General features: G+C 49.8%; 1 protein-coding gene across 1 annotated transcript in view; it reads left to right on the top strand.

Annotated features, from left to right (window-relative positions):
• The window catches only part of SLC24A4 (solute carrier family 24 member 4), a 157,622-nt gene that overhangs the window by 84,393 nt on the left and 45,346 nt on the right, over positions 1 to 27,883 (top strand). The window contains exons 3-10 of the mRNA XM_058567578.1: positions 13,645 to 13,721; positions 17,350 to 17,424; positions 19,495 to 19,579; positions 20,118 to 20,221; positions 20,972 to 21,046; positions 23,709 to 23,734; positions 25,610 to 25,663; positions 27,259 to 27,401. Of these exons, the coding sequence (XP_058423561.1) occupies positions 13,645 to 13,721; positions 17,350 to 17,424; positions 19,495 to 19,579; positions 20,118 to 20,221; positions 20,972 to 21,046; positions 23,709 to 23,734; positions 25,610 to 25,663; positions 27,259 to 27,401 (639 nt within the window). The remainder of the gene's footprint in view (positions 1 to 13,644; positions 13,722 to 17,349; positions 17,425 to 19,494; positions 19,580 to 20,117; positions 20,222 to 20,971; positions 21,047 to 23,708; positions 23,735 to 25,609; positions 25,664 to 27,258; positions 27,402 to 27,883) is intronic.

Below are 27,883 nucleotides of genomic sequence, written 5' to 3' on the forward strand. Positions count from 1 at the left end.
GTGTTCCAGCATCGACCTTTCCCCAAGTGTTCTCTTACCTTGATGAGCTGGAGGCTGTCTAGGATGAGGAAGTATCGAGTGTCCGTGTTGGAGACGATGGAGGTCTTTCCTGGCATGTTGGCGTGGGGTAATTTGAACTTTCTTGACTAACCGGTATTAATTTTTACTCCAGGGCATTGAACTCCTAATGAGTGGAGTAGCCATGAAATTTATCATCCAAACTGGGACACTTTTGAGAATGAAGGGGATACTGTTAATCATACTGGACAGCAGATGTGAATCAAGACTGTCCTGGGCAAATCAGAACATGTAGAAGACCTAATAATGACCACTGCTATGTTTTTCTTAAGAGCTCGTTAAGGCAGAGTTGTTCTCTGTGCCTGTGTTCCATAGATAAAGGGTTAATCTCATCAACAAATATGAGCACTGTTGTGGATTGAGTTCCATCCCCCAAAAGGATATGTTGAAGTCCTAACCCTTGGTGTCTTGAATGTGACTTTATTTGGAAATAGTGTGTTTGCAGACATACTTACTCAAGACGAGTTAATACTGGAGAAGGGTGGGCCCTAAATCCGATGACTGGTGTCTTTATAAGAAGGCCACATGAAAACACAGAGACACACAGAGAAGAAGCCATGTGATGATGAAGGCAGAGATGGGAGTGATGTGTCTACAAGTTAAGGAATACAAGGATTGCCAGCTAGGAGAAAGGCATGGAACAGATTTTCCCTGAGTCTCTAGAAGGAACCAACCCTGCCAACACCTTGATTTCAGACTTCCAGCCTCCAGAACTGGGAGAGAATAAATTTCTGTTGTTTTAAGCCACCTAGTGTGTGGTACTCGCTTACAGCAGCCCCAGGAAATGAATGCACATGCCAGGTTCTGATATAAATGCTGGAGATACGTCAGTGATCCAGAGCAGAAACAGCCCGACCTTATGAGAGCTCGCAGTGTCGAGGTTCGTCCTGGGGACTTGCACAGACTGTAGCTATGTGATCTAGCCAAACAATGAATAATTGTTTCTGCAGATTGATCAGACAACTCAAATTAACACATGGCCCAAATTAAGTCTCACACCCACCTTTGCTGGGCTGAGAACACAGAGGGCGAGTGTGGGGCCTGGCCGCCGAGTAAGGTGGGTTCTGTTCTTGACATAGGTGATGGTGAGATGGCTCAGCTGACAGCAAGGTCTTGCTCTCCGGGATACAGAGTGCCCGTTGTGATGAACCCACCCGAGGATGGGCCACGATAGGCAGAGCCTGGCTCCAGAGATGAGCCTGCCTCTCAAGCAGCAGCAAGGACCATATCCCTCCTGGCCCCAGCGTCTCCTCCAGGGGGAGGCGTGGCTGTGGCTTCATGTGCCACTTGCATGGACTTGAATCCAGGTGCTTGTTACTTGTCCATCCATGCCATGAAAACTGTGACGACGAGGAAACCAGCGGGGAGCTCTAAAGTTTTGTTGGTGGTAGTAAATGTGATCCACTTTCCCTATGTTGTGAAAAGTTCGATGAGTCTCTATTGATGTTTATTCATCGATACAATAAAATGCAATAAAATGCAGATTTTTAAAGGTACAATGTGAGTTTTCACAAGTGGATACAACCATGTAACTACTGCCCCATCAAGATCTAGAACATTCCCATCACCCCAGAAAGTTCCTGTGCCCTTGTCTAATCAGCCCCTCCCCCACCCCAGGGGGTCTGATTTCTGTCTCTGAGCCTCGTGTTGACACATGCTTGGGCATCATCAATGGCGTCATGCCGTTTGTACTCTTTTGGGCTAGATTCTTTCATGCACCGTGCTTTTAAGCTTCAGTCTTTATTGAGAAATCATAGTAAAGGGACTTAAAACATGTTTACTGTAAAAACAATATAACCATGTTATAAAGCATTTGGAAGGGGAGCGATGGGAGGGGGGAGCGATTTAGGATTCCTCCACTGGCTACACCCACTGTGATGGTTCTGGTGTGTTTCTTTCCAGTTCTTTTCATTTGCTTATTTGCTCGTAGCTGCGAACAAACCACAAGTGATTTTGTGTGTTGCTTTTCTCATAGATGATTAGATTTTTTTCCACATCCAATGTCCTTAGTTACCATTCTCGATCATATTCTATCTAAAATGAGCCACGAGGACGGGGGCCTTTGCCTGTCTTGTTCCACAATATAATCCCAGTATGTAGAGCAGAGCTGGGACGTGTTTGTGGGAAGACTAGACGGAAGTTTGACAAATACTTAACCATTTCCCTATTACTGGACGATTGGCGACTTGCAGTGTTTTACCGTTAGAGGTAATGAACATCTTCATGCATGTGGTTTCTTGCCCCATATTGTGAATGACCCCCTTAGGACAAATGCCAAATAATGAGTTATGTCAAAGAAAGGAAACATCTTCTGTCTCTTGATATACAGTCAAGTGCTGTGCAGAGCTCAATTACCCAGCTATTGGTCTCGGCTCTGCCACTTACTTGCTGTGTGACCTTGGGCAAATTTCTTAACCTTTCTGTGCCCTAGTTTGCCAATGTGTAAAGTGGGCTAATGACAATATTTCACAGGCTTGTTGTGAGGATTAAGTGAAATACTATGTGTGAAGTACTTAGAGTGCTTGGCACATGGTAAGCCCTGTGTATGTATTTGCTATTTATGCTTTATACATAAAACATTATATCATGCTAAAAAAAATTGCACCTATTTTTCCAAATAGACGTGGCTTATCTTCATAACGACTGTCCTTTATTATTTATTTATTTTTTTGAGGAAGATTAGACCTGAGCTAACATCTGATGCCAATTCTCCTCTTTTTTTTTTTTTTATTGAGGAAGATTGGCCCTGCACTAACATCCATGCCCATCTTCCTCTACTTTATACGGGACGCCGCCACAGCATGGCTTGACAAGTAGTGCATTGATGTGCACCCGGGATCCGAACCTGCGAACTGCGGGCCGCCAAAGCAGAGCACGTGCACTTAACCACTATGCAACCAGGCCGCCCCCGAAAACTGTCCTTTTGATAAATGCAATAGCGCTGTGTGGCGCCTGTTGGTGAGTGGCTCAGTTTGGTTGTTGTATAGTGGACAGGAATCTTGGTTACTAATTGACATCAGATATAGTGTGTGCATTCTTTGTCAAATCTTCTAGCTGGATGCCATCTGGTGTGGGGGGGGCAATGCAAGGATGAACAAATTGTCCCCACAGCACTCTGAGAGCACTCAACCTAGTGTGGGAGAAAGATAGACAGACACAACTAAAGGTTGTTGCTAATTGTGGAAATACCACCCAAATGAGAACAAATCCCCGATACTTATTCAGAGTTGACTACAGCAAGGAGGTCGGCCACCATCGCTTGTGTTTGACAGAGACTCAAAGGCAGGCAGGGGAATGGGGAAGCTTTATGGTAGGGTAAAAGGGGAGGCTCAGGTGTGCCCTGATGGTGGGCATGGGAAGCTGGAGGCGGGCTAACTAGCACCAGGACACTTCTTGTCCTTGGTTTGGGCAGTGTATTTGTTTCCTAGGGCTGCTGTAACAAATGACCACAAACGGGGTGACTTAAAACAACAGAAATGTGTTCTCTCAGAATCTGGAGGCCGGAAGTCTGAGATTGAGGTATCTCCTGGAAGATCTGAAGAGAATCTGTTCTTTGCCTCTCTCCTGGCTTCCAGTGGCTGTGGCAAGCCTTATGTTCCTTGGCTTGTGACACGTCACTCCCATCTCTACATTTGTCATCGCATGGTTGTCTTCTCTGTGTGTCCTCTCCTCTTCTTATAAGGACACTAGTCATTGGATGTAGGGCCCACCCTACTGCAGTATGACCTCATCTTAACTAATTATAATTACATCTGCAAAGACCTGATGGAGTGAATTGTGTCCCCTCAAAATCCATGTGTTTGAAGCCCTAAATCCCAAAATGATGGTATTTGGAGTTAGTACCTTTAGGGAGATAATTAAGGTTAAATGAGGTCATAAAGGTGGGGCCCTAATCCCATAGGACTAGTGTCCTTATAAGAGGAGGAAGAGGGGCTGGCCCTATGGCCTAGTGGTTAAGTTTGGTGTGCTCTGCTTCCGCAGTCTGGGTTTGCGGATTCAGATCCCGGGCGCAGACCTACACTACTCATCGGCCATGTTGTGGTGGCAACCCCCATATAAAGTGGAAGAAGATTGGCACAGATGTTAGCTCAAGGCTAATCTTCCTCAAGCAAAAAACAAAAAAAGAGAAAGATTGGCAACGGGTGTTAGCTCAGGACGAATCTGCCTCAGGAAAAAAAGAAGAGGGGGAGGAGACACCAGAAATGTGTGCATACAGAGGCGAGGCCATGTGAGGACACAGTGAGAAGGGGGCCATTGACAAGCCAGGAAGAGAGTCCTCACCAGAAACCAACCCTGGCAGCACCTTGATCTTGGACTTCCAGCCTCCAGAACTGTGAGAAAATAAATGTCTGTTGTTGAAGCCACGCAGTCTGTGGTATTTTGTTATGGCAGCCCTAGCAGACTAATATACCTTATTTTCAAATGAGGTCACATTCTAAGGTTCCTGGTGGACATGAATTTGAGGGGGGACACTATTCAATCCATTACAGAGAGCACATTGCGTTTTCTCTGGCTGGTCTTGAGTTGGAAGCGGGGACAAACAGTAGGGAAGCTGACCCCCATTTACCACGTCCTGACCGTTCTGGGCCGTTACTGTGGCTTGTGGGCCAGTTGTGGTTGGGCTTCCTGGACTGGCTGCTGCAGAGGTCGTGGGTCAGAGTTCTGTCATCCTGTGTGGTCTGGCCATTGTCTGTCTGTATGTTCAGGCCCTTGTCGTTCTGTTGCTAACTAGCTGTGATGCTGAGTAAAGCACTTGACCTTTCTGACTTCAGTGTTCTTTCTCCCCTTTAAAATGGGAGGTTAAGTGGTTCTCGGTGGGCGGGACAAGGATGTCCAGCATCAGGGCAGGGAGAGAGGTGGGGATGGCAAGAATGGCTTAGAAAATGTTGCCCGGGTGATTTTGATAAGCCCATGCCTGCTCCTGGGTGGAGAACAGCTGGGCCACGTGGCATCTGGGATCTCTTCCAGCCATAAAATTCCACAGTGGTTGCTCCCTGAGAGAGCAGTCTTTCTGCTGGATCTTTGAATCATATTTTTATTTTCTGTGGTGCTTAATCTCTTTTGGAATGTACTGAAAGGGAGATAGGATTTTAAACTCCTTTTCATGCTGGTTAAGCCAGTGATTTCATCTAATTATTTTTACTCTTGTTTGGGACATGAGGGTAATGGTATAAAACCTGGACGTTCCAACTGTTGCCCATGAAAGGTATCAATTCTTAGCTAAGTTATTTTAAACCTTAGAATTGGGGAAAATCAAGATTTTTTTGCTTTTGGTTTCTGGCGCTTGGGTGGTTTCTAAAACATGTAAGTGGAAATGATAGAAATTTGGAGCTATTTAAATTACTTCCCAGCCTTCCAGTCAAGCTTTCATAGTTTCAGCATAAACGTCAGGGCTTAGAATGTGGGGTTATTTTTAACCAGAGTAGAAAGCAAAGAGAGACTGGCATGTTTGGAGGCAATTTTTTTCTTTTTTGAAAAATTCAATTCACAGTTTATTCCCTAAAGAGAATCGACCAATTGAAAGGTTGAAGAAAGATCAGCATCTAATGGAAACATGTCTCCATCAAACACTTTCCCTCTGGGAAGGGTCGTGGCTCAGCAGTCAGGCAGTAGTTTGGGAGGGCCGGAGCCGAGAAAGCAGGGCCAGCCAGACCGGCTGGACCTCCTCTGGGCAGAGCCCATTCTGGTGGCTCCTGGGTTTGCGTCAGGAGGGAGGTGGAAGGCCAAGTACTCCTTCGCTCAACGTCTCGTGCCAGGACCTGGCAGGTCACAGGCCTGACCGGTGCAGCCAGAGCAGAGCGAGCATGGTGGGGAAGGTGGCGTGGCGAGACTGGAGAGATGGTCGGGGCCAGACTGTGAGGGACCTTGAAGGCCTTGACAGGGTTTGGGGCGTTTATCCTAAGAGTAATTGAAGGCCATTGAAGAGTTTTAAACCATAAGTGCACGTGGAAAAGCTTGTCCGCCTGCTGTGTGGAAAACAAAGGAACAGATTGAGAATGGACGTGGGGAGACCGGTTAAGAGGCTGGTGCCGCGGTCCCGCGGCCCCGCGAGAGATGATGCACGTAGCGGAGATGAGAGGTGGCTGGACTTGAGAGCTGTTTAGGAAGTAAGATCGCCAGGCCCCTATGGACGATTGGCTAAGAGTGGGGGTAGAACACATCAGTTAGTGTTCAGTGCAGGAAATAAAGGCCATTCTCAGTAGTTTAAACAAAAAGGAATCTAATTCAGGAAATTAGATGCTTACAAAATTGCAAGAGGGACTGATGGAGCAGGATTGGGAATGGAATGATCGAAGTCAAAGACAGCTTGTGTGGGAATAAGGAAGTGGATGCTAATGCCAGGAGAGCCTTTCGACACTATGTCTCTATAACCTGGTTGCCAGAGGAAGAACACCTCTGCCTCTCTTCTGACCTCTTGATCCCCTAGGTTGGCAGAACCTACTTCTCATTCAGAACCCGTGGCGTGGTAGTCCAGGCTCTGCAGAACAGGAAGTAAGGGCTGGTACGTGTGACCATGCAGTGCACAGCCTGCACATCTGTATCTAGTGTCTCTGATGGGAAGGTTCATGGAAGGAAGTTGAAATGGATGCTGAGTACCAGTTGGCCTGTCTACTCATCATGGGGTATGAGGGAGGAGGAGGTCGTCGAGGACGGCACCAGACCAACAGGGATGGTAGGCTGTTCACTGGGGACAGGTTAAAGGTACTTACAGGATGGCCAAGGAGTGATGTCCAGTTGGCAGCTGGGCATGTTAGGTCTTGAGCTCAGGAAAAATTGAGATTTGGGAGAAGGTGCAGAGATTAGCAAGTCAAAGCCAGGTCACCTGGGGAGAGTGTGTAGATGGAGAAGAGGGCTCAGGGCAAAGCCCCAAGAACCCCAGCATTCAGGTCCCACAGAGGAGGCGGCCCTCTAAAGGAGCCGGCCCAAGTGAGAGTGTGGGGTCAAAGAAACTAAACGAGAATGTCATAACAATGTGGGGGTCACACAACAACGTGGGCGGATCTTAATGCATTTTGTTAAGTGCAAGAATCCAGATCAAAAAGGCTGCATAGTCTATGAGTCCGTTGATGTGACAATCTGAAAAGACAGTCTATAGGGAAAGAAAGCACATCAGTGGTTGCCAGCGGTTGGGGTGTGGGGGAGAGTTTCACTACAAAAAGGCAGCACAAGGGAATTTGGGGGCTGATGGAACTATTCTATCTCAGGGGCGTGGTGGTGGATGCACAACTCGATGCATTTCTCAAAACCCATAGAAGTGCATGCCACAAAGAGTGAACTTTGCCGTATGTAAGATAGATGAGTGAGTGGGTGGATAGATAGATAATACATATGTTCATTCATTCATGCGTACATACATACATACGTTCATTCATACATAAGTAGGAAGTGGTCAGTTTTATTCAGTGTTTCAAGGAGGTCAAGGAAGATGAGTGACGGCTTCCCCCTGGATCCATGGAATAATCCACTAGACCTCTCTGTGGATGGATCCGGGGCTATAAGCGGAATTGGCCTGCAAGATGCAATGTGCATTCCTCCTTTCAAGAGCATGACTTCTTGCCATGGCCCTTAGGGCTTCCAGGAGTGCAGAGCCTGCTCCTCGGATAAAGGAGACCTTAGTCCTGAGGTGTGCACCTGTTGTGAGTAAACCGTTCAGATGAGAGGAGTCTGGTACTGGTTGGGCCCCCAGCCTGGGTTCTTCTCTCCCATGTGCCAAACCGTGGCTGTGTGACTGCAGGCGAATCCTAGAGCCTCTATTTCCTCATCAATAAAATGGGAATAATGATCTTGTCAGGATTGCCATGGCAGATTAAAGGGCTTTGAAAGTTGGTAATGCAGCCTTCAAACCTTGACGTGGGCACCACTCTCTCCGTGAGCTCACTGCCCACCCACCTCCCCTGAGTCAGCAGCCCCTGGCTCGGTTCACTCCTCACCATCACAGCAAGCTTCTCACTGTCTCTTGGTCATTTGCTTATTTGTCTGTCTCCCCCACCATCCCCTTAAGGTCACGTTCTGGAGGCTCAGCACCCAGTGTCACGCCTGACTTGTCAATGTATTTGCCATCCTGATAACCTACCACTCTCTAAATAACTTTGGCTTTCTCCGCAAGTCAGATCACCCTCCAAGATGAAGAGCTACCAGGCCTGAGGATGCTCACAGATACACCGGGATCTCCACCGGGTCCCAGAGAGAGTCCACCACCTACTGAGTGGGGCCTCAGTAAATACTTGTTGAACAAATTAATACATTTTGAGGACTAAAAGCAATGTTGGCAAAAGTATCGAGGCTTGGAAGGGCCACACTAATTCAGGGTTTCTGAAATACAGTGGCGTCACCGTGTAACTTTGTGTGTCAACGAAAAAGGTCAAGTGTGCCTAGGGGGCTCGTTCATAGGGTGATAGGGAACTTGGTAGCCGGTGGTAAGGAGGGGAGATTGCAGCTGCTTTTGTTCCCAGGGACCTTACAGTTTCCCTGGTTTCCCTTCTGCTGTTCAGGAAGGCAAATGGCAGGAAAGATGACCCTCCCCTGCCCCACACCCCTCTACCCCCATTCTCCCGCCCCAGCTCCGCCTGGCCCTGCACACGGTGGAAGATGGGCAGACTGGAGGGAGACAGACGCCTGGGGAGAGACGTGTCCAGAACCAAGAGTGATGGAGAAGCCAGTTCCTAGTGCCGAGGTCCAAAGGAAAGAATCCTGAAAGGGGGGTGGGGAATGGCTGCTGGGTCATTGGCAGCTTTCCCTCCCCTCATCCTTCCTCCCGGCTCCCCCTACCCCTACCTCAGGATGTGGAGGGTGCTGGATCATCCCTGGTTTCTGCGCTCAGCTCTACCGGCAGACACGTCTCTTCCCTCTCCCCGCACCCACCACCCCCGGATTTCTGCAGCTTAAAAGCTTAGGCATGACCTCGAAAGCCGTATGTGTGCACCCTGTTGATTCCTGCCTCCTTGCTGGTGGGGATTTGAGCAGATAGGGCAGGCTTGGCTCTTCTCAGACGCTCGAGCATCATGCCCTTGAGCATGGCCTGGGGGCTCCCGATCCCAGCAAGCCAGTGAGAGGAGAACTAGTTTTTCTCCGGAAGCTGGGCTTGAACTGCATCGGCGTTCAGATCCTAATGTGGCCAGTCGAGTCTCACTCGCTCCTTCCCCCTCCTCGGCTGATTTTGTCTTCTCTTTTACTTTCACAAACCAAGGTTCCTCCTCTGGAACAGTGGGAACAGAACTTCAAGGGAGGAGTCCGTAGGTTAACGATCCTCAGAGTGACCAGCAGCTGAGTGTTGTGCATGCGTTATTTATATCACTTAATCCTTACAGCAACCTGGTGGGCAGGTTCTGTCGTGATCCCCATTTACAGGTGAGACGGAGCAGCCCCTGGGGTGTTAAGCAACTTGCCAAGGTCGTGCAGGCAATAAAGAAGGGACAGAGGAACTTCCTGAAACCTAAGCCGTCTGTGTCTAAAGACGGTGTCCGGAGCAGCTGTGTAGGCTGGCTGCGGTTTAAAGATGCGGCTGTTGGTGACAGGGGTGGGAGGGTCGGAGTTGCTGCTGTGCCCTGTGTTCCTAGTCTGTACCCCCGTAGGCCAGTTTCTAGAGGATCTGACTCCTGAACTTGGGAGTGGACTGGTCCTAGCTGCCAGCCGCCAGCTGGGGAGGGCGGGGTGGTCATCTGCCTGCTTGCAGCCTTTAAGATCCACGCCAGGGCATGCCACACACAGGAATGTGACTCTTTCACCGCCTTGTGTGGCAGCACATTGCCACTGAAGAAACAGAGGGACAGAGAGGTTAAATGACTCAGCCAGGGTCCCACAAGCTTGTGGGTAGTTGAGCCAGGACTCTGATCCAGGTCTTGCATCTCCCTGTGCAGCGTGATTTCCATCTGCATTAGGGGCAGCCCCTAACCCTGGATGAGGAACACAGGGTCCCCCTATGAGTCCTGGCTTATGTGGCTGGGGGCGGGGGGCTGAGCTGGTCACATCCCTCTCTGAGCCTCATCTGGAGAGCAGGGACATTTATGGCTGCAGTGCCTGCCTCATGGGTTCAGGATGCGTCTGGAAGACTTGGGTGGGTACAGAGGGCAGCGGGGCGCTAGTCGCTGGTAGCTCTGCTGATTACTCTGTCTTTGCTGGCAAAATTAAGGCCATGGATGGTATTTGCTCCCCTCTGCTGTGCTCCAACATACACGCGGGATTGCAGAGCAAGGCACTGTGGCTGAACCAGCAGAAGTCTGTTCCGACCAAGGACAAAGCCGTTTATAATCCACGTCCCCTCCCTGCTGGAGGGAGATGATATGTCCTCGCAGCAGGAAGGCAGCATTACTTTATTCTAATTTTCAAAGAATTCCCAGGATTGAATAAATTACCAGCTCTCAAAACAGTGGCTTGAAGAATCAGGAACTGTCTCAGATTTTCATGGCAGAAATGTCTATTGATCTGAAATATCCCAGACAGCTACATTCTCCTGGAGCAAGATCCTGGCCGCAGGAACGCCGAGTCTCGCTCTCTCTATAATTCCCCATCTCTGAGCCTACAGACCTTGAAGCAGATCCATGCCCTTGAACTGACGGTAGCAATTCTATTAAAGGAGTTTGATTACAGGGGGGAAAAAAAAAAGAAGGGAAAGAATCTATATTTCATTAAATGCTGCTTGTTTTAAAGTGGGAGCATTTTCTGGGTGTCTGGGGAGCTGACGTTTTCTATGTCTTGTGGAGAGAATCTAATCTTAAAAAACAGAAGAGTTTCCGTAGAAGGGAGAAACCATCACTTCCAGAGCTCAGGCCAAATTATATTTACAGAGAAGGGATTTTTATTCTGGAAGCTTATTTAATAAGCATTTATCAAGTGCCCACTATGAACCAGGTATCATTGTAGGTACTTGAAGCATTTGCAAGGGTAATGAGAATATTCTAAGAGGAGGAGATAATACAGATGGTTATTTTTGTTAGTGTTTGTTCAATTGATTGATAAGGTCTGTTGAGAACCTACTGTGTGCCAGGCTTGGCCGAGGCACTGAGAATGCATTACAGGGCAAGGTGGATCCCTGCCTTCCAGAAGCTTCTAGTCCAGCTGACATGATGAGGACCAGTGGGGGTGTGGGAATGTCTGACAGGGGACCTGCGGAAATGACACTCACAAAGTACTTATCCATTGGTCATCTCGAATGGGGGAGAGACAAGGAATTATTCCTATATTACTCGTGAATTTTCTGAGCCCTGAGAGGCTGACAAGTTGCTCAGGCCTCTTGAGAGTGTCGGGGATGGTACCTGAACCCCGAGTGTTTGATTCCCAATGCAGAGGGCTCTGCACCTCACGGGGCTGCCCACCATCCAGGACGATGAGAGCCCGTAACAGGAGTGGTGGTGCCCACCCTGGCAGGGGCATTCCTGGGGCCAAAGGAGGGCCTGTGACGTGGTGCTCAGTGACTCAAGATGCCGGGATGCCCGTGGAAGCACACCTGGCACCTGAGTGGGCCTGAGGGGTCCAGGGGATAAGGGGACATGGACCAATGCGCTCAGCACTCATCCCTTCCCTTGCTCAGCCTCGGGTCCCGCTCCAAGACTTAGCTCGAGCCTCCCCTCCCATTGGTCATTCTCCCTGCTCTGCTGAAAGAGAGCTCAGCTGGTGGGGGGTGAGGGTAGGCGGGGGACAGGAGTTTTTCTGGTGCCAGCACTGCCATCCCCAACCCTGCTGATGTCACTTGACCTCTTTGGGATCTCAGCTTCCCCATCTGGAGTGACAGATCTATTGTGGATGGGAGGAGAGGTTGGGAGAAGAGGCTCGTGGGCCTGGGACAGGCTGGAAGGACCTTGCAGGAGAGTGCCTGTCTCTGAGCTCTGGGGTGGGGCGTGGGAGTACCAGAAATGACTCCAGCGGGAGGGGATGAGCCTACCCCTCTTCCCTTCATGCAGTCTGCTTCTCAACTCTGGTATGGCAGTGGAGAGGGAAGAATATACCAGAGTCCTGGGAGGGCTGATTTGAAGCTCACCACAAGCTTAAAATGCTTTAAAAGGAAGGCATGGTATTAAAATCAGCCTCATCATTTTGCCGATGAGGAAACTGAGGCACAAAGAGGTTAAGGAATGTGTCCCTGTAAACACAGCCTGTAAATATTAGAGCAGCAATCTGAACTTGGCAATGTGACCGTGGAGCCTACCCTCCCTAGCAGGACCGACCGTCTCCAGCCTCAGCCTGACCATTGGCAGGAATGGCGTCTGTAACAGGACCAAGTGTGTGTCGAAGCCACTTGGGAAACTGTCTCCTAGGAATGTGATCCAAGTCCTTTGACAAAGCAAAGAACCATCCCCTGATTTTTCTTTTTGGTGTCTTTTGACTTTTTTATACTGTTTTTTGGTAACAGCTTTATTGAGATACAATTCACACGCCGTGCAATTCACCCATTTAAAGTATACAATTCAGTGGCTCTTAGTATATTCAGAATTATGCAAGCATCATCACAAACAGTTTTAGAATATTTTCATTACCCCAGAAAGAAACCTTGCACCCCTGAGCTGTCATCCCCCAAACCCCCATACCCTCCAGCCCTAGGCAACCACTAACCTACCTCCATCTCTATAGATTTGTCTATTCTGGACATTTTATATTAATGGAATCGTACAATATGTAACAGGCTTCATTCACTTAGCAGAACGTTTTCAAGGTTCCTCCATGCTGTAATATGTATCAGCACTTCGTTTCTTTTTATTGTCAAATAATATTCCATTGTAGGGGCCAGCCCAGTGGCATAGTGGTTAAGTTCAGGCACTCCACTGTGGCGGCCCGGGGTTCGCAGGTTCAGATCCCGGGCACAGACCTACTCACTGCTCATCAAGCCATGCTGTGGCAGGTGTCCCACATATAAAATAGAGGAAGGTGGGCACAGATGTTAGCTCAGGGCCAATCTTCCTCAGCAAAAACGAGGAGGATTGGCAACAGATGTTAGCTCAGGGCTAATCTTTCTCACCAAAAATAAAAAATAATAATATTCCATTGTATGGATATATCACACTTTATTCATTCATCGGTTGGTGGAGATTTGGGTTGTTTCCACGTTTTAGCTGTTATGGATAGTGCTGCCATGAATATTCACATGCAAGTTTTGTGTGGACATGTTTTCATTTCTCCTGGGTAGATACTTGGGAGTAGAATTGCTGGATCGTATGGTAAGTCTATGTTTAACCTTTTGAGAGACTGCCAGACTGTTTTCCAAACTGGCTGTACATTTTACATTCCCACCAGCAGTGTATGAGGGTTCCAGTATCTCCACGTCCTTGCCAACACTCATTATTATCTTTTTGATTATAGCCATCCTAGTGGCTGCAAAGTGTTCCATACTTTCTTTTTAATTGCAAAGGATATGTAAAACCTGATCAACTCTAAGGTGGTAGAATATCTGTGGGTAATTCCGTATCCAGCACTGTTTTCCTCAGAGCGCGGGTCTGCCCTGGACTAGGAAGTTAGCTGGCCTCCTCCCGGGCAGTCTAAACTCTATGGTTCCATGGCGGCCTCCCAGGCCTCCAGGGAGGCTTGGCAGGAGGCCTGTTGATAACTAACGCTCTGCCGTGTCCTCTTGTCTTGCAGCGATCCACGAGTTCCCCACAGACCTGTTCTCCAATAAGGAGCGACAGCATGGAGCCGTCCTGCTGCACATCCTCGGTGTAAGTGGCCCTCGTGGGGTGAGATTTTCGCAAACTTCAGGCAGGTGAAGCCTGTCTGCAGAGCACGGCAGAGCTAGAGCGTTGCAAAGGTCTCATCAGGTCATCGTAGGAGCCCTGTAGGAAGGGGAGATCCTGGACCCATTTTACCCACAAAGAAACAGTCTTTAGGATGTTCACTTGCTCATTGTCACACAGCTGGTGGCCCCAGAGCCAAGACAGGAATTCCAAGTCTTCTTGTGCCTCATTTTCTGCTTTTACAAAATGGTTGTGACAGCATCTCTCCCAGATGTGCAAATACGCGTGAATGTGGGTGACGCACATCAGACACTGCGTGACACATAGTAAGTGCTCTGTGCGTGCTTGCCATGGTTCCCATGATCCCCCCAACTGTTACCACCCTGACATAACTATAGCTTAAAACTTGGATGCACTTCTCCTCAAACTTGCGTCTGTATTTAGATGGGCCTTGATGGTAAATGGTGGAATTCAAGTAGCAATTCAGAAAGGAATGGTGGGTTCAAGCCTAAACTATAGGCGGAAGTCACTCTTCTCTGACAGGAGTAGGCAAACTGCCTGTGTTTGTAAATAAAGCTTTATTGGAACACAGCCATTCCCATTCATTTCTCTATGGGCATACCTCGTTTCATTCCGTTTCACTTTATTGTGCTTTGCAGATGTTACATTTTTTATGAGACCCTCCAGCCAGCAAAAAGATTAAGACTTGCTAAAGGCTCAGGTGATGGTTAGCATTTTTTAGCCATAAAGTATTTTTTAATTGAGGTATGTACATTGTTTTTTAGACATAATGCTATTGCACGCTTAATAGACTACAGTATAGTGTAAACGTAACTTTTTTTTTTCTTTGAGGAAGATTGGCCCTGCGCTAACATCTATTGCCAATCTTCCTCTTTTTCTTTCTTCTCCCAAAGCCCCAGTATGTAGTTGTATATCCTAGTTGTAGGTCCCTCTAGTTCTTCTATGTGGGACGCCGCCTCAGCATGGCTTGATGAACGGTGAGTAGGTCCACACCCACGATCCAAACCCCCGAACCCGCGAACCCCGGGCCGCCAAAGCAGAACGCGCCAACTTAACCGCTATGCCACCGGGCCAGCCCCAAAATAACTTTTATATGCACTGAGAACCAAAAAATTCACGTGACTTGCTTTATTGCAGTGGTCTGGAACGGCACTCGAAATATCTCCGAGGTCTGCCTCATTCCGAGGCTGCTTTTGTGATTCAGTGGCAGAACTGAGAAGTTTTGACAGAGACTACGTGGTTCACAGAGTCAAAAATATTTACTCTCTGTCCCTTTGCAGAAAAAGCGTGCTGACTCTATTGTGTCGTGTGGGGAGATGAAGGTGGTCACAGTTTGCTTTTCTACTTTGGATCAATCACAGCAAATTTTCCTCCTGATTAGATTCCCCAACACCCACCACCATCTGCTTACATATTTAAACCCAACCAAGTATTAGTCTTTCTTTGCAAGAAACAATTAAGAAAGCAAAAACTGGGATTCTCACATAGATAGTAGCCACCAGAGAATAATGAATGAGTGAAATTTTAATTAACAGGATAAACCATTAATGAAAGTGAAGGTTAGAATGAAGGTTGCAGGCAAATTTCGAATGACAGGCTGGTATATTATTTCTGTATAGAGTTATAATCTTCCTAGTTTCTCTGGCTCTCCACACCCTCCCCTTTCTCTAAGGGGGTGTGGGTTTGGTGAATTGGTCCCGTCTTTCTGTCTCCCTGCTTCATGAAAGTCTTGACATAGCTGAGACGAAACCTTTTTTCCTGAACCTGAGAGCACCTCAGGAATTTGGCAGGAACCCTTTAGAGCGGGCATTACCGAACTGTGGCTGGAGGGCCCAATCTGGCCCGCTTCTTGTTTGTATAAATAAAGTTTTATTGGAACACAGCCATGCCCATTCCATGACTGCTCGTCTACAGCAGCAGAATCGTTGTGATAGACTGTGTGGTCTACAAAGCCTAAAATACTTACTATCTGACTCTAAAAACAAGTTTGCTGACCCTTCATTAGAGAAAGAAAAAGCTGGAGCTTGGGAGCTAGTGTTTGTCTACAGCACTGAGAAGCTTCTCGAAACTTCCGGACCCAAGTGATGGAAATCGTGGCGCCGTCTTGGCCCCCTTTTCTCTCCAGTGTTTCTGAGGCATCAGGGGAACCAGAGGCTTCGGGCTCACGGGAAACCCTTTGCCTGGGAGATGATGTTGGGGGAATTCCTGGGGGTGTGAATTCAAGTTGGAATCTTGAGATTTGTAACAGAGTCTCTTCCACCTCATCCTCTCCTCTCTACCCACACCCCCAGTATTGTTTTTGTTTTGCTTCCCCCAAAAAGATAATGAGTCAAATCCAGGGACAGCCCCACCGGGACTCCAGTGGACACCTGCCTCGGATGCCTTGGCTGCGGCAGTAGCTTCCACTTTATTTAATCATAATTAATTAATTGTGAAGTTGTTGGAGTATCACACTGTTTTGGCTGAAGCAGTCCAGCCTTTCCCTCTTTTGTGAAGAGGCCATTCATATCACTTTTTAAAGAAAGAAATGGCTTCCTGCAGTGCTTAGCGCAAAATCCCATCTCCTTCCCAGGGGTCCTGGTCCTTGCCTTTCCCTCCAAGCTCACGTTCTCCATTTTCCACCTCACTCTTGCTCTGTTCTACCTGCACCGGGGACCTGGCTGTTCCTCAAATTCACTAAGCTCATTCCTGCCTCAGGACCTTTGCACTTGCTGTTTCCTGGCGGTTTTGCCCATTTGTTTGTTTGTCCCCCACTAAAGTCAGTTACAAGAGGCAGAGGCTTTTCCCGGTATCCTCTCTGTGTATCCCTGATGCCTAGCATAGTGCCTAGCACACAGAATGAGCTCAGTAAAGCCGTGTTGGTGGACAGGGCAGGGAGGGGTTCTCTGTATAAAAGCATTTTAAAACTACTGATCTCTTCTTACTCTATCATTAAGCACAGGAAGAAACTCAGACCTAGAGATGGGACTTATTCAAAGTCACCTGGCGTATAATTCCCAGGATCAGCGTCAGAATCTGGATTCTTTGTTCCATGAACCTCCCAGCATCATGGCTTGTGTATTTTAACCTGTGCCAACATCAAGTAGCGTCCCAGGAAATGTTGGATCTCAAGTTGCCGTTTGTTTTGGTAGGGGCAGGGTTGGGGGCAGTTGGATAATAAGGAATTGGTGACTTCACTAAAAATGGAGAAAATCAGGATAATTATTATTTTAAATTCTTAAAATGGTGATTCTAAGTGCTTTCCTTCTTGGCCTTAAAGGTCAGATCTTGCCTTTCAAGGTCACCCTCTGGTGCTGGGAGAGAGAACTACTTCTTTAAGAACAGAGGAAAGAGCGCAAGGCCACGTGGCCTGAGTTTCGTCCCCTCCGCTGCTCAGCAAGTTATTTCTCCTCTCTGGGCCTCAGTTTCCCCATATGTTGGTGAGGGGATTGAGGGAGCAAATCTCGATGGTGCTGGAATTTTCCTCCATGCCCCCTCTGTCCGCCTGGCCTCCACCCCGGCAGGCTGGTCTGGGGCGTGATGGGTGCCCGGCCGCGCCTCCACGGCGGCAGTGCCCTCACTGACACGCTGTGTCCCTGTGCTTCCTCCGCAGGCTCTGTACATGTTCTACGCCTTGGCCATCGTGTGCGATGACTTCTTTGTTCCGTCCCTAGAGAAGATCTGCGAGGTACATGGGAGGGACCTGGGCCGCCTCCGTGAAGCCTGGGAGGGGGCTGGGGGTGGCTGAGGACACGTGCCACATCGGTGTCAGGCCGAGAAGGAGTGGAGTGGAGAGCACTCTGGCGGTGACAATTATCAGGCTAAAAGTAGTGTTGCCACGGCGAAGCTTCACTCAGAAACCCCCAGATTGGAGTTGGCGGGTAGCATCTTCCCTAAGAGCTTGGCAGAAGAAGATGCTCCCAGAGTGAGATCATTACCCAGAACCTCTGGCTCCACCACAAGCCATCAGTGGTTGAGCCAAACCTGGTTAGTTCGGGAGCGTTTGCCATAACCAGCTGCAGGTGGCAGGTACCAGGTGGGACCTGTGTCCCCGGGGAGGATGGTGAACTTCAGCAGCAGAGAATGCCCCTTGTCCCAACCTTTGCAGGCTGACGTTTTCTCCTCTTGATTCTTTGTTAATTTTTCACTTTTCATCTCTCTCCCAGTATACAAGACCCTAGTCTCTCTCTCTACTCTGTGTCTCCCTTGGCTTCTAGCCGAGGAAGGAAAACTGCCTCTGTTTTGAGCGCCTGCTGTGTGCGGATGCTTCACCCCATGAAATCTCCCAGCTGTCTGAGGCCATACTGTTGTGACATTTGGTGCTGGGGACACGGATTGTCAGGGACAGGCTCTTCTCCGTTGCTCTACCCTGCTGCTGAGCACAGAGCAGGCACTGGCTGCTTTTGACCCGGGTCCCCTAAACAGTGAGTGACCCGGCAAAAGTGCGCAAAGGCCTTCCCCTCCCCTGACCTCCCCCTACTCCCCCCAACCCCTCACCCTGCTCAGATTGAGCCACATAGCCACTTCCATTGAGACACTTGTTGGTGAGAGAATCAGGCCAGAGAAAGAGCGTGAAGAACAGAATTAGGAAATGACCACTGGGGATGTCTGGGCAGGAGGCTCAACCTGAGGATGGGCTGCTGGAGTGGCGTGCTGAGGGTATAGTGGTCACTGCAAGTGACTGTCGCTTCTTGGAAGGAGACCCTTGGGAAAAACACAGTCAGCTGGTCCTTACAGAACATGCACTCTGGGCACCCACTAACATGAGAGCTTGGGGGGCCGAAGCAACAGGGTTGGACCCCCTGCCCCTCTGGGGTTGACAGAAGCCCATGGAGGGTGGGTGACTGATGATATAGGACTGTGTACTGTGGAGGTGCCCCGTGAAGTTACCTGTCTCCCTAAGGACAGAGGAGTGAGTGAGGGTGATGGTCTTGGCCCTGTAGGCAAGAGACTCGGTGAGAGCAGTCAAAGGACTGAGGAGCTGAAAAACGGGAGGGAGCATCTCTGTTGGAGAGAAGCCCAGGAAGGCTTCCTGAAGGAGGTGGCATTTGGTCCAGGCTTTGGAAGTGGGAAGGATTTCTGCAAGCAGAGGGGGGGAGTAGGGCATTCCAGGAGGAAGGAATGACCCTGGCAAAAGCAGGGAGGAGGCAGGACAGAATGCAGCAGGGTTTGGATGCTCTGATGGCAGAATCTCTTCCGTGGACCCTTCCTCATTGGCGGGCTTAAGATGGCTGGACTTCTGCCCTGGGGGTCAGTGCTGTGCACCACCTCAGCTCCTGTCAAGCCTAGAGTGCCAGCCCTTCTGAGGACCCCTTCTGTAGCAAGCTCGGAACGGAGGTTGTGCTGGCCCGGGGGTTCCTCAGTGGCCCTAGAGCCCTGGGCTGCCCAGGGGTGCTTTGGGAGGTGGGGGATAGGGGAGGCCGAGCCTGCGCTGAGCCAGCCTGCCCAGAGGCCTTCAGAGAACCCAGGGTGGGCGGTTTCCAGTTGACATTTAGGCGGACCCAGAATCACCATGGTTTCTCCAGGCATCCAAAGAGAATGAACAGAAATTGACAGATGGGGGAAGGGGACGGGGATTCTGGGCTGAGGCCCAGCAGAGTGGCGGAGGGTGTGTCTCCAGGTGCAGCGGGGAGAGGCTGCCCGCTGAGGAGCTTGGCTCTGGCTACAGCATTGCTCCTTGCGTTCTCCCTGGCTGCCCGAGTGACCAGTTAGCCTGTCCACTGTCCCCTGTCACAGCCTGTGATCACTTCTGTTTCAGAAACTCCATCTGAGTGAAGATGTGGCTGGAGCCACCTTCATGGCTGCAGGAAGCTCGACGCCCGAACTGTTTGCCTCTGTCATCGGTAAGACATCCCACCAGCTGGAGACCCGGGATCTCAGGAGCCCAGGCCTGGTGCTCTGACCAGTGAGGGCATTTGTTGGCTCTTAGCCTCAGTTTTCTCATCTGTAAAACAGGAGAGATGGAGAGACAGAAAGCAGATTAGTGGTTCCCTGGGGCGTGGGGTGGAGGGTGTGCTGTTGGGTGTGGAGTTTCTTTTTGGGGTGATGAAAATATTCTAAAATTAGATTGTGGTGATGGTTGCACAATTCTGTGATGAAAAACACTGAATTATATACGTTAAATGGGTGTATTTTATGGCGTGTGAATTATATCTCAATAAAGCCATTCAAAAAAATGGGAGGATTGGAGTAGCTGGTCTCTGAGGGCGCTTGCACTTCTCTGGTGTTGCTGTTCCCACCAGCATCGTGGGTATTCTGTTTGATGTGAAAACAACACCCCTTGGTGCACAGGGTGGGGGACCCAGACCTCACAGCCAGCCTGGGTCTGGAGGGGGCAGGCTGGGGCCCCGCAGAAGAGGATCTGTGCCCTTCCCTTCCCAGGTGTGTTCATCACCCACGGAGATGTGGGGGTTGGGACCATCGTGGGCTCTGCCGTGTTCAACATCCTGTGTATCATTGGAGTTTGTGGATTATTTGCGGGGCAGGTCAGTGGTCTCCCTCCCTGGCCTGACTGACGAGCGCCCTTTAGTGGTGGGGATAAGCCCTTATGAAGTGACGTGAGGGACAGCAGTGGGGAGACCCGAGAGGCCCAGCCTTAGCCGAGCCCTGACTCCCTCTGGCTTTCAGTGAGCCGGTTTCCCCCTCCGAGCCCGTTTCCTTGTGTGTCACAGTGGCATCTGACATTCCTTCCCCCTCCGGCAGTCGGTGGTCTGAGAGCAGGAACAGCATCGGCTCTCTTGGCCGGTCTGAGAGTGAGCAGTCATTTGACAGATTTCAGCAGGCGTTTGCCTCCTGAACCCTGACCCTGAGCTAGATTCTGGAAATATCTGGGGCCTACCTTTGGTCTCCCCAGCAGGGAGCATGAAGCTGGCTTGTTGTTGATAACCCCATCAGCATCTTCCTGGTCCCCGGGGCCATGGGGGGACATTAGACTTGACCTCAGAGAAGCGGGCTCATGGGTGGGCCCTGCCCTGCCACACGAGGTAGAGGTTGGCAGCCAGTTACCACCAGAAATTTCTAGCATCAAGGGGAAGAGCGAGTGCCTTGGCCTCTTGAAACTGTTCCCCATATATGACAAAGAGCACAGGGTGGCCCTGAGTAGCCAGGGGAGATTTGTTTCTGGTAGCACAGTTGGGAGGAGCTCCGTGGGCCTGTCCCTGCCCCTGTGGGGTTCTGGGGGTGGTGGGGAAGCCCCCTCACCCCTTCCCCACCCCTGTCTCCCCTTTTCCTGGCAGGTGGTCCTTCTGACGTGGTGGGCCGTGTGCCGAGACTCCGTGTACTACACCCTCTCTGTCATCGTGCTCATTGCCGTGAGTCACCCTCCTGCCCACCTCTGTCCCTGGCACTCTAGCCAGAGACCCCCAGTACCCTGCCCAGGGGCTGCACTGACCACTCATCATAGTTGCATCGACCGATCCCCCCGCCACTGGGCCTCCCTCTCCCGAAAGCCTCACACATAACACCTGGGTTATGGGGCAAACTTGAATTCAGAATGGCCTCGGAACGGAAAGGCCCGAACACTTGTCACAGGGTCCGTGCAGTGAAGCTCAAGTCCTTTGCTCATCAGAGGCCCCTCAGACCCTCACTTAGAGCCCTTTTACTAAGCAGCAGTTTCTGCTTCCACAGCTCACTGCAGACCAGGGGAGAGAGCCAGCTGGAAGCAGTCAGAGTTGGCCACTGAGGGGCAGAAACAGGGATCCCTGGGGCCTGTTAGTGTGTGTGTCTCTGTAGCCCCCCGAGGGCTGGGGTGACATCAGTGCACATGACAGTGACACAACAGTGAGGCATACGACACAGGCCAAGGAGCGTGCCATCCACAGGTTTCAATCCAAAAGGAGCTTTAAAGCAGTGGCACAAGCCAGGTCGTATTTGAGGAGGGCAGATGCATGTGGCGTGCCCAGATTTTAGGGTATGGAATGTGCCCTAGAGTGACACTTCTCAACCTTACAAGATTTAGCGCCAACTGTATCTGACAATCATGTCGCTTGTATTAGCTATCTGTTGCTGTGTCACAAATTTCCCCAAAACTCTGCAGCATCAGACATTTATTACTCCCGTTTCTGTGGATCAAATCTGGGAGGGGCTTGGCTGAGTCCTGTGGCTCAGGGTCTCTCACCGGAGTATAGTCGTCTCAAGGCTCCTCTGGACAAGGATCCGCTTTCAAGATCACTCACGTGGCTGTGGGCAGGCCTCAGGTCCTTCCTTGCTGGCTGTTCCATGGTGCAGCTGGAGACATGGCAACTGGCTTCCCTCGGAGTGAGGGTGAGAAGGTGCCAAGATGGAAGCCACAGTCCTTTTGTAACCTACCCTCAGAAGTGACAGCCCATCAATTTTACCATATACTGTTTGTTAGGAGCAAGTCCCTAGGTCCAGGCCACACTCAAGGGTGTGTGAATGTCAGACAGGGGAATCATTGGGGCCGTCTGCGAGGCTGCCTACCACACCCCCAAAAATGAAAGTTATAGATAAAATAATTTACCTATACACAATTTCAAAAAAAAATACTTAACACCCAAACTCTACTATAAAGGACAAAAGTAATTTATAATAAAAGAATACATCTTTCGGTGTATAAATGTTTGGGTATGAAGATGCTAAAACACCTGATGATGTAATCTGTTGCCCCCCATACGGAAGATCTCCGGGCCCAACAGCCACCAGCGCAGACTGAGGCTGGCATCTCAGGCCCCACGAGTGGTGCCCACATTGATGACGTGGTTTTCCAGAATTATGAATGACTCTTGATAAAATCTTAAACAGAGCTAAGTACAGTCATCCTTCCATCATATGACTAGAAAATTAAGATTTATTAAAACCATGTGAGAATATGTTGATTTGTAAAATGGAGTTAAGTTCTAGACTTAGGGATTTTTTTCTTTTTTTTCCTGCTTGCCTGAATATTTAGCAGGACATTTCAGACTTGTGCCAAATGTGGAAAAAGTCTCCCGATAGAACATTTTCACACGTTCTAGGCTGGCTGGCACCCCTGACCTTCACTGTATCTAAATGCTGGTAGCCCTCCATTGGGTTGTAAAAATATCCCCATAAATGTCCCTCAAGTTACCCTGGTGGTGGCACTAGGCTGCCCTCTGTTGAGGCCACTTCCTCAGAGCCTTGAGTCTGGGGAGCCTCACAGCAATGCCCAGCCAGGATGACCCTCTCAAAAGAGGCTTCCCAAAGCACTTCCTATGTGTGCTGCCCACTGTGACAGCCAGGAGAGGGGTACTGTGGGTCCAACTCCAGACAGCAGCCCCCGACGTCTCCTGGCATTGTGTGTAGGGACCTTCATGTGTCCAAGAATCAGAGTGGTGGGCACAGCCCCTCCACTTTTCCGTCCACACTGGGCCTGGCTGGGGCGGTCACAGGACTCCTCCCCTGGACCACAGAAGCATCATTCATCAGTATCTCGTGTCGACGATGCGGGGTGGGGTTGTTGGGCAATATGAGTGCCTCCTTAGGAAGCCATGGCATCCCCACCATCATCCCCAGTCTCTCTTCGAATGGTACAAGCGGGTCCTTGGCCCTCAGAATTTCCAAAGGGGTTACTCTTTATTTTTAAGAAAATGACACCTTCCCCTACTACACAGCACCATAGATAGATAGATAAATAATTTTACATACATACATCTGTACGTAGATGCTTTTTTAGTTTTTAGGATTTTTGATTTTACCAACTCTGTTCCATTAATGAGGGCAGGTCCCCAGCAGCTGCGTGGACCATAGTGAAGCACAGGCTGTTTCTCCTGGGAGGCCCACGCTAAGCTGGGGCCGCGTATCGCAGCATCTGCTGTCTTAGGTTTTAACTAAGGAAAGGTCACCTTCTGCAGTCGAGAAACCAGAAATGGAGAGAGGAGCGCAGCTTTCTGTAAAACACAGAACAAGCCAACACGAGCCAGCTCTGGGCAGTTCGGGGCCTGCGTTTGTTCTTGGAATAAATATGTCCCCCCACCCTTTGTTTCTTTTGCCTTCCAGTTCATATATGATGAAGAAATTGTGTGGTAAGTTTTTAAAGTTTGTTTCTCGTTCCTTTGTTGTTAGTATCCTTGTTTGTTGGGTTTATTGAATCTTTTTTTTTTTTTTGTGAGGAAGATCAGCCCTGAGCTAACATCCATGCTAATCCTCCTCTTTTTGCTGAGGAAGACTGGCTCTGAGCTAACATCTATTGCCAGTCCTCCTCCTTTTTCTCCCCAAAGCCCCAGTAGATAGTTGTATGTCATAGTTGCACATCCTTCCAGTTGCTGTATGTGGGACGCGGCCTCACCATGGCTGGAGAAGCCGTGGGTCGGTGCGCGCCCGGGACCCGAACCTGGGCTGCCAGTAGTGGAGCGCGCGCACTTAACCGCTAAGCCACGGGGCCGGCCCCCATTGAATCTTTTCAAAAATTATTTTTACAAACAGAAGTTTATAAACTTGTGAAAGTAAAAAGGGTATAATTCTAAGCAATCATGCCTTTATTTCTCCTTTCAAAGTAACAAAAATAGTTTCCGTTAATATTTCCACCCTGCCAGATATTGAGATGTATTATAAAGCTAACATAATGAAAACAGTATGGCGTTTTGCACAGGGATAAGCACAGGCCAATATGGAACCAAAAATCCAGTAATGAGCCCATTTCTGGGCTGGGGGATATGACAGACGTCATGACGAGGCAGTGAGTTGGAGGGGGTCTCAGATGCTGCTGGGACAACCAGGAATCCACACAGAACAAAATAGCATCAGATCCCTTCCTCACACCTTATACGAGAATAAATTCCAGATGAATTAAAGATCTCACTGTAAAAAGCAAAATTAAACAATAATTTAGAATAAAATATAGAGACTCATCTTCATGACATTGAGAGAGGAAACGATTCCTTAATTAGGATATATAAAGCCCAAACTTTAAAGAAAAGATTGATTCACTCTATAGGGCATGAATGTATCTGACTCTCATAAGCCATAAAAATGTTCTCGTCGTGACAGTGATTCAGAATCCACATCTTGTGAGTGATTGTTTGGGGGAAGGTATTCGGGAGGCCTGACACTAGCTGCTGTGTCCTGTGGGCCCAGAGACACCCAGTTCTGGCGCCCGCCGGGCCTCCAACCCACCGTGTGAGTCACGAAGTCTGTCTCCTCGTGGGGCGCATCTTCCAGCTGTAGATGGAGTTGGGGGGGGGGGTGGTCAGATCATCTGCAAGTCCCTTTGCGGCTCTGCTGGTCTCTGGGCTGTGTCAGCAGAGGAGGAGCCCCCAACACGACTGTAGCCCATGCTGGGCGCTTAGTGGCCGTTAGTAGACGTTTGTCAGATGAACGAACAAAAGCTGGGTGGCTCCTCAGAGGCTTGTGGTCTGAGCTTCAGAAATCCCCCGTGTCTGGGGTTGGGCACTCTCTCTGTGAGACAGCAGTGTGTAGTGTGTCCCAGAGAGACCTACCCTGCCTAGTGTTCAGCCCAGGAGGTCCTGTGCCCAGCCCCTCTCTTTGGGTAGTTCTTAGGGCCCCTTGCTACCTCTACCCACAGCTCCTCTGGTCCCTGGCTAGAATCTCAGATGACCACAGGCCCTCTTAGGGTCAAGTCTGCATGACTCCAGACCACTCCCCTCCCTGAGTCTTAGATGTGGTGGCCCCGGTCCCTCCTTTTTCTAGGTGGCTGGGGGAACTCCGCCTGAGTCCTGCAGACCCCCTGTGGTTGAGAAGAACCCACCCTCAGCCTTCTCTCTCTGGCCCCAAGGGGGCTTCAGATTGCACGAGAGCTGAGGGCTGGGGCGGCTCACCCGCATCCTGGGGCCGGGGCCGGGGCCGGGGCTGGTAGAAGAACAGCCCCCATTGCTGCGCCTGCTTCCCCGGTCACTCCCTGCCTCCCTGGCTCTAACCACAGTCTCCTTTCTCTCTTGGAGGTGGGAAGGCCTGGTGCTCATCATCTTGTACGTGTTTTACATTCTGATTATGAAGTAAGTGCCCTTTCTCTCTTCCTCCTGGGCCATCTGACGCCTCGTTCCACATCCTGCTCTAGCCTTTTGTTAGAATAGGAGGAAAACCCCCATCAGGCCCATCAGTCACTCTGGCCTGTCCTGGCTCTCTGGGGGACACCACGCTGGGGGTGGCCGGCGTGGAGGAGAAATGTTCAGACACTGTTTTGGGGTGCTGTCCACACCCAGGCCGGCGCAGTCAGGGCTGGTGCAGGGAGGATGAGGCCGTTCCTCAAACGAGTAGCAAGCGAGGACATCTTTCCCACCCCGCTCCGGGCTGCTTCTCCATGCCCCAGGTGGCCACTCTTTTTCGCTGTCTCTATAATTCTAATAATTTAATACTGCTCTTTTCAAAGAGCCCCATGTCTGCTCCAGGCTTCATGAAATGCCACCTCTCAGGGCCGCCACCTTGCACAACTGTGGGGGCGCCACTCCTGGTACTGAGGATACCAACACTGGGTCCTGGGGTGTGCGCTCTTGAGGCCCTCCAGAAGCTGCCCAGGTCAGAATGATTGCAGAACTACTCATGAGGACTGTTATTCAGCCATGAAAAGGAAGGCAATCCTGTCAAAGGCTGCAACATGGATGAACCTTGAAAACTTTATACTGAGGGAAAGGAGCCAGTCACAAAAGGATAAATATTGTCAGATTCCACTTACGTGAGGTACCTAGGAGAGTCAAACTCATAGAGACAGAAAGTCAGTTAGACATTACCTCAGGCTGAGGGGAGGGAGTAATTAATTATTCATTGAGTAATGGGCACAAATTGATTAATTTGGGATGCTGAAAAAGTTTTGCAAATAGTGGTGATGGTTGCATAACAGTGTGAATGTAATTAATGCCACTGAGTTGTGCACTTAAAAATGGAAAATAGTTAAAATAGCAAATTTTATGTCATATGTATTTGTCCACATTAAAAAAGAAAAAGGAAAAACTACCCAGGAGTTGAGCCACATTCAGATTTTATCTTCCTCTGTACACCTCGACAGTAATTAGAAAAGCAACACTGGGCTGTATGAGGCTATGAATCCCCGCGTTTATATAAAACATACTGTTTTATAAAAATGAGTGATAAACTGTCAAACTACAAGAGAATTGTCCTTAAAAGATCTGCTCTCTGAGAGCCTTCCAGGGAGGCAGCAGCCTGGGTGTCTGAGATGGAGTGAGTCTCTTCTCTGCGGGGATGGCCCACGGGCAGCCACGTGAGCAAGACTCGGGGCTGTGGGAGAAAGGACAGGCCTGATAATGCCTCCTTCAAGCCTGTCCCTTAGGCTGGGCTGAACGTCTTTTATTGGGACAGGCTTGTGATGTGCAGTAAGCAGGCATCTGTCCTTCTCTTGGGCTGAAAGTCTTTTATGCCCCCAGGAAGCCCACTAACATCTCAGTAGGAGCAGGACCCTCAGACTGCTGTTGTTCTATGCTTCCTGTCAGGAAACTCTATCAGCTCAGTAGAAAACCCTTGGCTCCCCACCTTGCGGCCGCCATGCTGTGTGTGCACAGGGGTGGGGGGACGGGGAGGCCCCAGCACGCCCCTCCCAGACTCTCCCGCAGCTCTGACCTCCTGCCTTAACTTCCAGGTACAACATGAAGATGCAGGCCTTTTTCACAGTCAAACAAAAGACCATTGCAAATGGCAACACGGTCAACAGTGAGCTGGAAGATGGTAATGATTACTGTGATAGTAGCTCTGATGACCCTTCCATGCCACTGCTGGGGCAAGGTAAGGCTGAGCAGACAGGAGCGGCCAAAACCGTGGCGTTGAAACCACTCTCCCTTCTCTTACCTACACACACTCACTCCCTCTAAATTGTCACTCTTTTACCTTTGGTCACAAGACCATAAACAAGGAGGGAGAATCAATGTTGGAGATGTTGCCCAGATTGGTGTTGGCTTAGATGGGAGGAACATGAAAAAGTCAGCAGTCTCATCCCCGGGGAAGGCTTGCGGCCCGCTTGGCTTTTCCGAAATGCAGTAATGACATCTCTGAGCCATGTAAAAGGCCGATGACAGGAAGCCAAGGCCATGGAGTTGCAGGGCAGGCCCAGGTCTCCCTGTGGTTTCTCAAATACCAGGCCCAGTTCTGGAGAACTCTGTTCTGGAGAGACTTCTGGCTCATCACCCAGAGGAACAGCAAGGCCGGGAAAGGCAGCCACGGAGCTGGGCAGGAATCCCAGACCAGCCCCAGAGAGCCCTGCTTTGGAG

The sequence above is a fragment of the Diceros bicornis genome, chromosome 24, assembly GCF_020826845.1.
Source record: "Diceros bicornis minor isolate mBicDic1 chromosome 24, mDicBic1.mat.cur, whole genome shotgun sequence".
NCBI classification, from domain to species: domain Eukaryota; kingdom Metazoa; phylum Chordata; class Mammalia; order Perissodactyla; family Rhinocerotidae; genus Diceros; species Diceros bicornis.